A 12,538-nucleotide genomic window follows, 5' to 3' on the forward strand; every position below is an offset into this window, starting at 1 on the left:
TTTAATATATGATTGTTTTATAATGTTTTCAATTGAATATTCTTATTAAGAAGCTAGATATTGTGGTTAGATTATGCACACCAAGATACAGAGTTTCTTAAATCGAGTTTGGAAAATGGTTAAATATATAACTGTTCATATGTTAGTTTATGAATTTTTTGTGTGTGTTATTGAGTTTGAATGATCAGTGTTAAATTAAAATGAGTCAAGGAAGATATTTAGGCAAATTATGGATTTGTGGATAATTTTGAATTATTTAAAAGTTGTATTGTTAATGATTTTGAATTAAACTCTTGAAACAAAATTGATTCTATTGCATGAGGTTGATTTTTTTTATTTTATTTTTTTTTTTTTTATGTTTTCACTCAAACAAAGATGATTTCACTGAAGCTAGAATATAGTTGAAAATCAACTTTGCTTTTGGTCATATTTTCACTTAAGCAAAATGATTTTTCACTCAAGTGAAAAGAAAAAATTACAACTCAACACTTAATCTTAACCAAATATTTGCCCAAGCAAAAGACATTTTTCTCAAATTAAAATTTGTTATTTTTCCTTTCGTCTAGTCTCTTTAATAGATTGAATATAAATATTTGTACAAGTGCAAAATAAATACTAATTTGTATATTTATTTGTGGTTTTGCTTAAATAAATTATAATATTGTATGATTATTGAGATTGATAAGATTTGTACGAGTTTTTTACTCACAAATACGAGATAATATATGATCCATAATTTGAGTTCTTACATACTATAATATATGTAGATAAACATACCTGAAAAATAATAAACTTACCGTAATTTATTTTTAGGTTTCTTATAAATCTAAATATTAGTTTGAATTAGATTATACGCTCCAGTCAAATATACTCAATAAAAATCTTTTAGAAGACATTACGTGGTATTCCATTTATTGAATATATTTTTATATATAGATTTATGTATAATTTATATGATTTTTACATACTTGTATTTAATTGAAAATTTGAATGTTTATATTACTAATTAAATTTAACATGTTGAAAATTTTCGTAATACAGTGAATAGTTATTTTTGAGTGTTATACTTTTAGAAAAAAAAAAATTCGGTTCCACAAGGAACGAGTTGTTCATTTGGTAAAGTGGACTTAAATATATTTTTTTAATATTATTTTGTAGAGAAAGAATTCAAGAGTAGAGAGTAGAGTAAATTATATTAAGAATTAAAATTACAGCATAAATTCACGTTCATTTTAACTTTTCCAAAATAAATCTTACCCATTATTCATAACAACAAAAGTAAAAATTCCTTAAAACAAAAATAGAAAAAATGCTTGTTTTGTTTTGTCGTACCCTGATTATCCACTCTTAGTACCAGCCCGACACAGCAGGTCCCTTCATGCCAGCATGGCTCCCATGTACCAACTCACTCCATTCCCCTCCCACCTACTTCCACACGCGTCTCCACGCGCTTCATCTTCACTTCCAATCTTTCAAATTTGAATTTTTTGAATTTTTTTTATCTATTTCTCTATTGTATCTTTATAATATATTACATTAATAATTTAAATTATCATTAATTTTAACATTTTAAAATATATTCAAAATATTAACATAATGTACTTTTAATACAAAAAAAACAACACAAAAAAAATAATCTAGACTCCACTCTCTCCTCACACTTCCCATGCCTCATTATCCTATTCCCAAAACGTCCCTCCGCGCGTGAGATTCGCATTTCCACTCAAGGGCACCAAAGTCATTTCGCAATAAAGAAGCTGGGACACTTGGTTCCGAAGTAACTGCACCAGCACTCCCACCACAACCACTATGGCCAGGCCTCTTAACGTGTGCTTAAACGCACCGTTTCGCGAGCTGCTCTCTCCACCGTATGATCAATAAGTCATCGCATCAACGGTTCCAAGAAGATTTGCCGCCAAATATTCGGTTAGTGTTGACCACACGCCGTCCTTGTCTAAACGGAACAAATAATCCAAGCTTTTCTTAGTTTCAGTATCAGTTTCAGACATTTTCATTTTTTCTTTTCTTTTCCAATTTAACTTTCATAAGACATGACAGCATGCAAATGCAACAACTCATAAATTGACGAAGCTTTAGGTCACATTTTACTCTCTTAGTTCTCATTTTCGGTTTCACTTCTTCCACGGTACACAAACTTTTTCTCTCTTCTTTCTTTTTCTCCTTACCTGTTCTTATTATCTTCTCCACTCAATATCTTAATGCTACTTGTTATGCTATTGTTGTGGAAAAAGCTAGGAGAAGAAGAACAATGTTTTGATTTTGTATTCTCATATTACTTCCAATGTGCTTGTGTTTGATAGGAATTGTGAGATTTGAGACCAAGAACTTTCACGTTTCTCAGGTAATTGTCAGATCTAACCTAGCATCAGCTTCAGACGTTTAGTTTTTCCCCTGCTTGTTGCAGATCTTGTTGATTATAATTATGTGTTTTCGTTGTTTCGTGTTTGATTTTCTTCAGTTTGAACACTTGCTCGGTTTTTGTGTCTTGTTTATTATTGGTAAACTGTAATTGTTGAGGTTTTCGTGAAAATTCCAGTTGGTAACTGTCAGGGGACTGGGGTATTTTGTTTGATTATTTTGTTTTCGTGCAGAATTATTGTCGGTGACAGCAACATATTAAGGTAATGAGTGCGGTGGCCCATGATTAGGTGCAGTATTATTATTGCGTAAGAGAATAGATGGGATCAATTTTGATCATTATGTCTTTATACTGTTCATAGTTGTTGGTCATGATTGCCCTTAACTTATCGTTTCAAAGCCTGGATTACACTGCCTACCTTTCTCTTTATGCTATGAATTTTGCTAACTGGTTAGCACGTCACCCCATTTTGTCAATCATTAGTGGCAAAATCGTTCTCTTGTTAATTACCTATTCATTACGGAAAAGATAAGATTTTATTCCTTGTAGCAAAAGCTGTTAACTATTCCACCCAGAATTTTAAAGTTACCGGTGTAAGTATTTAATAATAGTTCCTAGCCGTTAAATCAAATGAGATACAGTTTCTATACCCACTCCCCCTCAAGTGATACAATTTCTTTCTTAACAGAGACTACAATTCTGTGTTTGAAATTGTGTAGCATCTTGATATAACGTATATTTTCTAGTTTCTAGAACTGATATGTCTCCATATCTTAATACTCCTGCTTTATATTATGTGAGTACTTCCGATAAGTAAGTGTTTGAGAATTTCTTTTTTTGAGTTCTGTGGTCAAGTGGTGTCTACACTGACATATGAATCTAGGATTGCTAATTATAAGAATTTATCTCACAAGTTCCAAAATTTACTTTTCTGCTTCTCGTTGACCATAATGATTTGTGTATGTCGACCGTACAACACTGTGGGGTCATAGTACAACCTGTGACATCGGTTCACTGCTTAATCTTAGTAGCAATAACAAAAGTATCTAATTTGGACAAGCTTATTGAGTATTCATCTTTCGTACTTTCTTGATAAGTGTATTTTTTGTTTTTGAATAGTTTTTTACTTTCTTAGTCAACCATTTGAAACGTGGAGATTAGGTTTACCGTTTTTCTGGTGCAGGTTGTAATCTCAGAATGGGAAAATCACCAGGAAAATGGATCAAAACTGTACTATTTGGGAAAAAGTCATCCAGATCAAATATGTCAAAGGGAAGAGAGGTAAAGCAATTAGTTAAAGCAAAAAATCTAATCACTGAATGTTAAAATATATTTCATATTACTTGCATGTGTGCATCCGTAATTTTCATTTAAATGACATAATTGGTGGCCTAAGAAAAATAAATTTGCATGTGTGAACATTCCTGATTTTAACTTCTGACTTCTTTTGCTGTAATTTCATGTGGAAGATTGTTAATAAAAGAGAAGCAGTGGTTACTTCCAACGTGTTGGAGAACGGTTTGGCCTTAGATCCAAACCACATCGAGATTGCTGCAAATGAGGAGGTCCTTGAACTGGAGAATGAAGAATCAGAAGTTATTTTACCTGAGAATCAAGAAAGAGACAGTATAGGACCTGTTGATCCAGATGCACCGCCTGATCCAGAGAAAATCAGGCAGGAGGTAGCAGCAATAAAGGCACAAGCTGCTTTCAGGGGTTACTTGGTAGGTGTCTCACTGTTTTCGAGAACATTAAGTAGCTGAATTCTTTTAATTGTTTAGTATAGAACATTAGAACTTTGAAGTGTACTCTGGAGTAAGATATCTAGAACTAGACTGCTATTTTTTGTATTGACTGAGAAGCTTATTTTCCTATTCTGATTGTAAATTTAATTGTCATAATATCTCACTTGAGGTCTGGTGAACCTTTCACACATGTACAACAGACAAAAAGGGAAATTATTTGTGCTGTGTGAGAGGAGAAATGTGAATGCTGCCAGGAGTAAGGAGGAAACAATGGTGGTAAAACATTGTAGAATGTGCAGTTGGCAGCAAGGTATTATTATAAAGGAGAATTATGCCACGATGAAGAAGGGGAAGGGAAACATGAATTTTGGGGTAGACGCAGAATAGTGGAGTAGCATAATTGAACTTTAGGGCTGAATTGGTGCCTTAGATCATGTTGGGGGGAATTTGTGTATTAGCTTAGAATTTGGATTTGGGTCTAACTCAACACTACAAAATTAGCTTGTAATGAGAGAACTATTTTTCATTTATACTCTACTTTGGTCTAACTCAATCCCATAAAACTAGCTTATGAAATAAGGGTTGTTTCCCATTTATACACTTTGACCTTGTCTCCGCTAATGTGGGAGTTGAATTTTTCCAATATAGCCCCTCGTTTTTAATACTATTGGGCCTGATAGGTAATCCAATAATAAATCTAGGATGAACTTTGTAACTGCGATACCATTTTAGAATTTGGATTTTAGTCTAACTTATTGTCACAAAATTGACTTATGAAGTTTATGTTGTCTCCTATTTATATGAACTATTTTGGTCTTATCTCTAGTCAATGTAAAACTTGAGTTTTTCCCAATGTGGCTTTGGTTGTCATTTATTTATGCATTTCTTCTGTTCAGTATCCTTGTTTTTTAATATGGGGCAGTACTTTTCCATTTCTAAGGTTCTTGGTAAGAGTTAGTGTTAAAACTCGAGTACAAGGTGTTTAAAATCAAGTGTGGTATTTAGAGTTAGAATCACTTGACTTCTATACCTTGATAAGTACCCAACACTAGGGGAACCCACTCCACAAAAGCTAAGGGTAGAATCAATTACTTAAATACTTCCATCCAGCATCCCATACTATTTAATGTATGATTTAGGCACCCCATAATACCCAAGTTACTATCAATCCCCTCCCCAATTTTTTTTATTTGTTTTTTATTTTGTTTTATACAGTATTATTTGTAAGGCTGATCAATAAGTCAGTATAGAAAATAACTTATTTTTTAAAATTGAAGTTCTAATAATTTTCTTAATGTTAGACAATTCACAGATGTTTTCCTGTCTGTTATCTACTCATCCCAGCTTCCATTTTCATGAGACTCTTTCCACCGAATTCATATTTCTTTGACAAATAAATTGAAATCCTAATTTTTCTACTACTTTCCTGATACTCATAAGCATCTTATTCTAAGAGCTGGCATATGAACATTTTTAGCAAATTGGAAATATGTTTGTAGAGTTTTGATTGTATCAGTGAATGAAAATTGTAATATTTGATATTAACTAATGGAAGCATCTCTTGTGAAGGCTCGCAGGGCATTTAGGGCTCTAAAAGGCATAATAAGGTTGCAAGCACTTATTCGTGGGCACCTAGTTAGGAGGCAAGCAGTTGTTACATTATGCTGTATGTATGGGATTGTAAAGTTTCAAGCACTTGCCCGTGGACTAAAGATTAGGAAGTCTAATGTTGGATTTGAAATCCATCAGAAGCGCAGTCTGTTTAAGCCTCTGGTACTGTTCTCTAAGAATCTGTAAATTATCAATGATTTATCATCTCACTTCTATTGTTTAAGGTGTTTTTCTTGTTTACGTGCATTAGTGATGTACCTGACTATATAGGTTAAATTAAAACAAAAATGGTCCAATTAAATGTACACATTTATGCTGAACAGGCAGGAGATTTAAAACGAGGGTACATTTGAATTAACTATTAACAGATTCAGGATGGCCTCTTATCATCCATTACATTTTTTTTGTAAACTTGTTAAGATTTGTGTTCTTCAATTTTTTTACCTCTTATTGAGCTGTATAGAATGCAATATTGGGACAAGTGAATAATGTGTATTTATCAAATGAGGTGTGAAATTTCTAATGAGTTTTCTTTATGGTGGATTGTTCACCAATCAGGTATTACCACCAAGTTCATGACTGAATCATGTAGAGATACAGAAGGAAGGATTATTCTATGTAATAAATCTTCTGGAAAAATTACAAAAGGGGAATTCTTGGTAAATATGGGAACCTTTAATCACTCCACTGGTCAATGATGCTCAAAAACTTGTAATAGAGGTTTATGAATCGCGAATTATGATCTAGCAACTTCATTATTCCTAAATTGAATGTAGTTTACCCAGAATTCCGTTTTCTATTACAAATACTGGAGGCCAGTGTCCTGTAATGTTAATACTATAACATCCCAACCATAATTCCTTTTTCTGTTTATTTTTCTTTATTTTCTATTATTCTTGGTGCTGAAATTTTTCCCTGAGTGTGTTATGCATTTGTGCTTCAGGAGGGCAAACTTGGTGAGCCAGTTGGTATTTCCACAAAAATTTCAAAGTTGTCTGCAAATACTTTCATCCGTAAGGTAACCTGAATTATGCTATGCATGTCATACAAATATTTTTTTATTTTTGAGTTTGGCATATTCTGGATAGAATCGGTTTGTGATTGAACAGTACTATATTTTGAGGTGACAATACTATAGTTTAAAACTTTAAAGGATAGACCTTTTGATCCCCTTGGTTAATAGAACAGCAGGGTACTGTTCTCTTTTGTTTTTTCTCTATGAGCAGTGGAACTGTCTAATTGCTCTCAACTGCAGAGGATTTCAAATTTGGATACAAACATAAGTTATCTTTCATTTCTCAAAAATGTGGTATTTCTTTTTCTTTATCAATGTAGTGATGAAGTTTGATGCTAAGAAAGGTGAAAGAATTAAATGTCTTTTGTTACTAGACCTGACTATTGGTATCCTTGAGCATGAAGCTAAGCCAGAAAGGGCTTTACATTACTTTACAACCGGTGGCTTTGTATATCTTACTAGTTTATACATGAACATGTTTAAATTTTCTCTAAGTAGATGTCATTATGTGCAATAGTGTTCTTGTTAAATGTGAAAGAATTAAATGCCATTTTTTACTATACCTGACTATTGGTATCCTTGAGCATGAAGCTAAGCCAGAAAGGGCTTTACATTACTTTACAACCTGTGGCTTTGTATATCTTACTAGTTTATACATGAACATGTTTAAATTTTCTCTAAGCGAATGTCATTATGTGTACTAGTGTTCTTGTCTTACCATAATTTTTACTTTACTTAAATCTGAACCTTGAAAGAAAAGGGGCTCTTCTATCAAATTTGTGTTTTCATCTGTTTTACTAACTGAGCTCGTGAAAATGTGAGTTTTTGTTTCAGCTTCTTGCTTCATCAATTACAATAATGGCCCTGCGCTTGCAATATGTTAGTGGAGATCCAAATTCAGTGTTAAGCTGGTTGGAGCGCTGGTCATTATCTTACTTCTGGAAACCAGTTTCCCAACCTAAGAAGATTCGAGACTCCAAATCTCAGAGAAAGCAGGGTAATATTTCAAATGGAGAAGTTCAAATTTCCAAGTCAAGACGCACTAACCGGAAGCTTCCTGTTGCAAGTTTTGAACCAGTCCCAGTGCAAACAAATCCTGAAATTGAGAAACCTAAACGTAATTTCAGGAAAACACCATACCAGGTGTCAGATCCAGAGCAAGACAATCCACAAAGTGAGCTTGAAAAGGTTAAACGTAACTTGAGAAAGATTCATAACCCTGTTGTTGAGAATGCTGTTCAGCCAGAAGTTGAGTCTGAAACTCTAAAGCAGCATTTGGAAATCACAACAGTCATTCCAGGTAATGTTGGTTCAGAACAAGTGATCATTACTTCTGAGGAAAAGATCAAGAAGGAAGAAATTTTGACTATCTCCGATGTGCCTGATATCGAAGTTACTCCAAGACCATTGGTTAACAAGGAAGTGTCGGAGATTCCAAGTAATTATCAAATGTCTGTAGAATCTGAACCCTTGACAGAGACCACAACTAAAGATAGAAATACTTCTTGTGATGAAGTTCAAAATGGGCTAGGCGATCTACCAGAGGCTATTTTTAAAGAAGACAACTCCCTATTAACAAATGGAGATTTGAGTCATAAAGATCTGACAGGTAATGAAAACCAGAAACCTACCTGTAAAGCATCAAATTTGACAAAACAGGAAGATGGGGAAGATGGCTTAAAGAATAGTCCAAAAGTACCAAGTTATATGGCAGCAACTGAATCCGCCAAGGCAAAGTTGAGGGCACTAGGGTCCCCAAGGACTGGAGAAGATGTAATTGAGAAAAACAACAACACTGCTGGTTCTGGGAGACATTCTCTGCCATCTTCAACTGGCAACAAGATTAGTTCGCAATCACCTAGGACACAGAGATCAGTTCCAGCAGGTGGCAAAGGGACTAAAAAAAGTGACAGATCAATGGCATCTTCTAAAGGAGGGAATGGTATGACATAGTCCTTCACACATCTAGTAATTTGACAATGTCACGTTATGATTCACCCAGAAAATTACCACTTTTCGAAGAGTTTTAAAAGTGAACTGTTAGTTTAAAGACACTTATCCAATCTCATGTTGGATGAATGTCACTGAGAAAGTTTCTGGTACTCTATACTTTATAGTTTAGTGTCTTAACCGCTGATTCCAAAAACAAATCAACTCAGTAGAAGTGAAGTTATAATTTCCAGAATGAATCCACTATATGCTGGTGGATGCCTTTGTTTGCTCATGATTGATAGTCATAAACTTGTCTATTCATCTTGCAGGTAAAGTAATTCAAGCAGAGTGGAGGAGGTGAGCAAGGGAACCCATGTTTTCTGGGATTGAGATGTTGAACATCCTTTTGAGTCAATGTGATGAAAGTTGTTGCAACGATCAGCGTATTTTTCCTGCATTCTGGGTGGTGAGTTGTACAACATAGGTTTTAAGTTTTGCATGCTGCAACATTACAAGTCTATGCTCTGTTTGTCTTGGCTGTCCATATTGTATTTTTATCTCTGCAGTGTGTGTGATCATAAACATTATTTGTTTTCCCAAGCTTGTGTTTGGACAAAAATGATCTGGTAACATGAGAATACTCTCATACGATATTTCTTCAGCCTTCAAGAAACTTTTTTTCTTTTTTTCTTTTTTAGTGAAGGAGGGATCACATTGTTACATTCATTATTGCAAGCCTGTGATGCATGATTAGGGTCTAGCTAGTGTAACTAAAAATACCATTCAATAGTGACCTTCTCAATAATATGATCTACCTTGTATTATTAATATAGAGACTGATATCAGTGTAACAGCGGAAGTAACAAAAAATGAAGAAAATAAGGGGATTGTTAACGTTTATATTCAATATCGTGTGTTGTGTGCAAGGATTTCTTCCGTAAGCCACTTTAAATGGAGTGAAGCGCAAACTAGTATGAGAAGTAGCGTTGCATTGTAGATTTCTGGGTTTTCTTCTTCTTTTGAAAAACTATCAATTGTAATAGTAAGTAATATGATGTTCGATACAAGAGAGGGTGAATTGGTATAACTTTTAAAACATTTTTCCATTAGCAAATTCTGAAAATATTTTTTCAAGCACTTGATTAAGGAGTTGGGATTTTTGCAAGAATGAAGAAACAAGTATAATAGAGATAAAGAAGTAAAGATTGTACAAGAGATTTCAGGCTAGTTTGAATCAATTGATTTTACATCAAATATCAATCTACTCAACCTTAAAGAATTCTTTTCACTATCTTAAAATGTCTAGATTACAATCGTATTACACATGCAATTATAAGGAAGATGCACCTGCAACTCCCTTAAACAATGTTCAAGAGAAAGTACTAGGAAAATGTCTAGAAAAGATTCGAAGTTTTTTTTCTTCTAAAATTGTATTATAGAGTATACTTTAGGTCAATTTTAAAAGGATAAATATTATACTATATTCAATCTCTAGTACTATTTTGGTACAAATTCAATTTTGGTATTTTTAGTGAAAACACAAATTAAAACATAATTTATTGGGATTAAAACGCAACAAATTATAAGAAAATGAAATCAGGAAGGTGAAAGGTCGATTCATATATTTAAAACTTGAACATTTCTTATTATCATAGTTATCTAAAGAGTAAGATTCAAGTTTTAACGGAGAACTGATATAATTAATTAAATCAATTATACGAATCAAATCAAAATATTATTTAATTTAATTTTTATTTAATCATCAAATCAAGATTAAGTTGATTTATAAAATTAGAAATGTAAATTATAATTGCAAAATACAATTATGAAATTAGAGAAGAGAGGAATAAACCTAGCATTAAATGATCAGTAAAAAACTTAATTTGTATTGTTTGATCTTGATTCCACAAACAGATTCTCAAAAATCAATGCTCCATTGATGAAGAACGAAACACACAAATGAAAAGAGAAATCAAAAAAGGTAATTTCAGCAATTGAGAGAAAACATAGAAAAAGATATGGAGCTTCAATGTCTAAAATTAGAAAACCAAACAAATGATTTTTATTTTTGTTTACATGTTTAGAGTTCATTAATATATATATATATATATATATATATATATATATATATATATATATATATATATATATATATATATATATATATACGCTCTCTGAAAATAAACATGAATCTAAATGTGAGTTTTAATCAAATTCACAAGTAGTTCAATTACAAAAGTTCAAGTTAATACAAAGGAAATTGAATCTAAAAATGTTGAAAAGTATAGAATTTGAAGCCTAACATATGTTCATTTTGAAGTCTTGAATATGAATTCAATGTAACTAAAATCAGCCAAAAATAATATCTATAGAAAAGTTATGGTCAAAACACTATACTAAACAAAAGTTAGATTAGTTGAAAATATAGAATTAAAATAAATATGTACAAATAATCTAGTTTATTACTACTATAAAGGAAATTATTTAAAAACTAAAATATGTTTCATGATGTACACTTTGCAATCAACACACCAAATATATGTATTACAAGAAATTGCAATAATTAACAAAGATATCATTGTTGTAGGGTGCATTAATTATCCTTTGGCACATGTGTTTTATTGTAGATAATTTTTATTTATTATGTAGATAATATTTATTTTATTATAGATAGTTATTTTAATTTTAAAAAATGGTAAAATAAAAAAAATATAATGTTTAAATTAGAAAAAAAACGCTTCAAGGATAAAATTGATTAAAAAAAAGTTACCAAAAAGGATAAAATAGAAAACAAAGTGTGGATACGAAAGAGAAAAATCTCTTTTATATAATGGTGCACGTGATTCCGCAACATTATATTGTTTCTTGTTTAGTGGTTTTTGCTTTTGTTTTTTTATTTATCTAGTTATTTTGTTAGTAGATATTAATATTGTTAATTTAGTCTTCATATTTTTATCTTTTTTTTTTCATTTTACTTAAAAAATTTAAAATCCAATCATTCATTCTCGCTTAAACATGAAGGGTTGAGAAAAAAAATTATATCCAAACAAATTCGAAGTAAATTTGAACATACGATTGAGTTGGATTAGATAAACGGATAATGTTGGATAAATACAATTAAGTGAAATGTTAACTACAGTCGGGTTTGGATAACGAGTTGAAATTTTATCAATACCTGACTTAATCCAAATTTATACATTTAAAAATACATTATAAATTTTAAGTTTTATTTTTAATATGATACTATTTTGTGAAAATTTAGTAGTAAGTTATACACAATCATAGTCCATTATAACAATCATTATTAAAATTATACTCGTAACTTTTATAGTTAAAGGCTTACTATATTTATGTCATTTATTCAAAATAAAAATGATTGGTTTAGAATTTAAGGTTTAGATCGGACAATTGGATCCGATTGAAATTAACCTGACCAATGCTCATCCCCTAAATATGACAATTTTTTCATTTGTTTTTTTGGAAAGATGATTTAAAAAAGAATGAGTAAATGAAGTTGAAAAGTAATAGAAGATACAGCGGTATTGTTCCTTTGAAGGATTTGGAAATGAAAGTTAAACATTTTGAAAGTAAAATTTATCAAAGTTTTTCAATGATTTGATAAATATGAGAGATAAAAAAAAAACTTTAATACAAATGGTAGATCATATTTGCTCTTATGGTTAAAATTAACAAAATTAAATATAATTAGTTAAAATTAATTTAAAACATTAATATTTTTTATAAAAATATTAATAGATGTAATTAATTTAAAATAAAATGTTATTGATTAAAAAATTAATTAAATATTGGAATTATAAAAATATTAATACTATTATTAATTGATTACATTTGTCA

At 31.2% G+C, this 12,538-nt stretch overlaps 1 protein-coding gene across 3 annotated transcripts; it reads left to right on the top strand.

The window, feature by feature from the left end:
* Nucleotides 1–1,982: 1,982 nt before the first annotated feature.
* Nucleotides 1,983–9,336, top strand: LOC114163203 (protein IQ-DOMAIN 31-like). 3 transcript variants are annotated; one of them, XM_028047364.2, is made up of 9 exons: nt 1,996–2,146; nt 2,322–2,362; nt 2,613–2,642; nt 3,564–3,661; nt 3,850–4,104; nt 5,695–5,898; nt 6,680–6,754; nt 7,586–8,693; nt 9,013–9,336. In XM_028047364.2, the coding sequence occupies exons 4-9, from the start codon at nt 3,578–3,580 to the stop codon at nt 9,042–9,044; spliced, it is 1,758 nt and encodes a 585-aa protein (XP_027903165.2). In that variant the 5' UTR covers nt 1,996–2,146; nt 2,322–2,362; nt 2,613–2,642; nt 3,564–3,577; the 3' UTR covers nt 9,045–9,336. The 3 variants fall into 3 exon arrangements, with proteins under 3 accessions (XP_027903164.2, XP_027903165.2, XP_027903166.2); XM_028047363.2 differs by lacking the exon at nt 2,613–2,642 and having other exon boundaries at nt 1,983–2,146; XM_028047365.2 differs by lacking the exons at nt 1,996–2,146; nt 2,322–2,362; nt 2,613–2,642 and adding an exon at nt 2,794–2,973.
* Nucleotides 9,337–12,538: the final 3,202 nt, after the last annotated feature.

The sequence above is a fragment of the Vigna unguiculata genome, chromosome 9 (genome assembly GCF_037176805.1).
Source record: "Vigna unguiculata cultivar grain cowpea cultivar isolate G323 ecotype 2 chromosome 9, ASM3717680v1, whole genome shotgun sequence".
NCBI classification, from domain to species: Eukaryota; Viridiplantae; Streptophyta; class Magnoliopsida; order Fabales; family Fabaceae; genus Vigna; species Vigna unguiculata.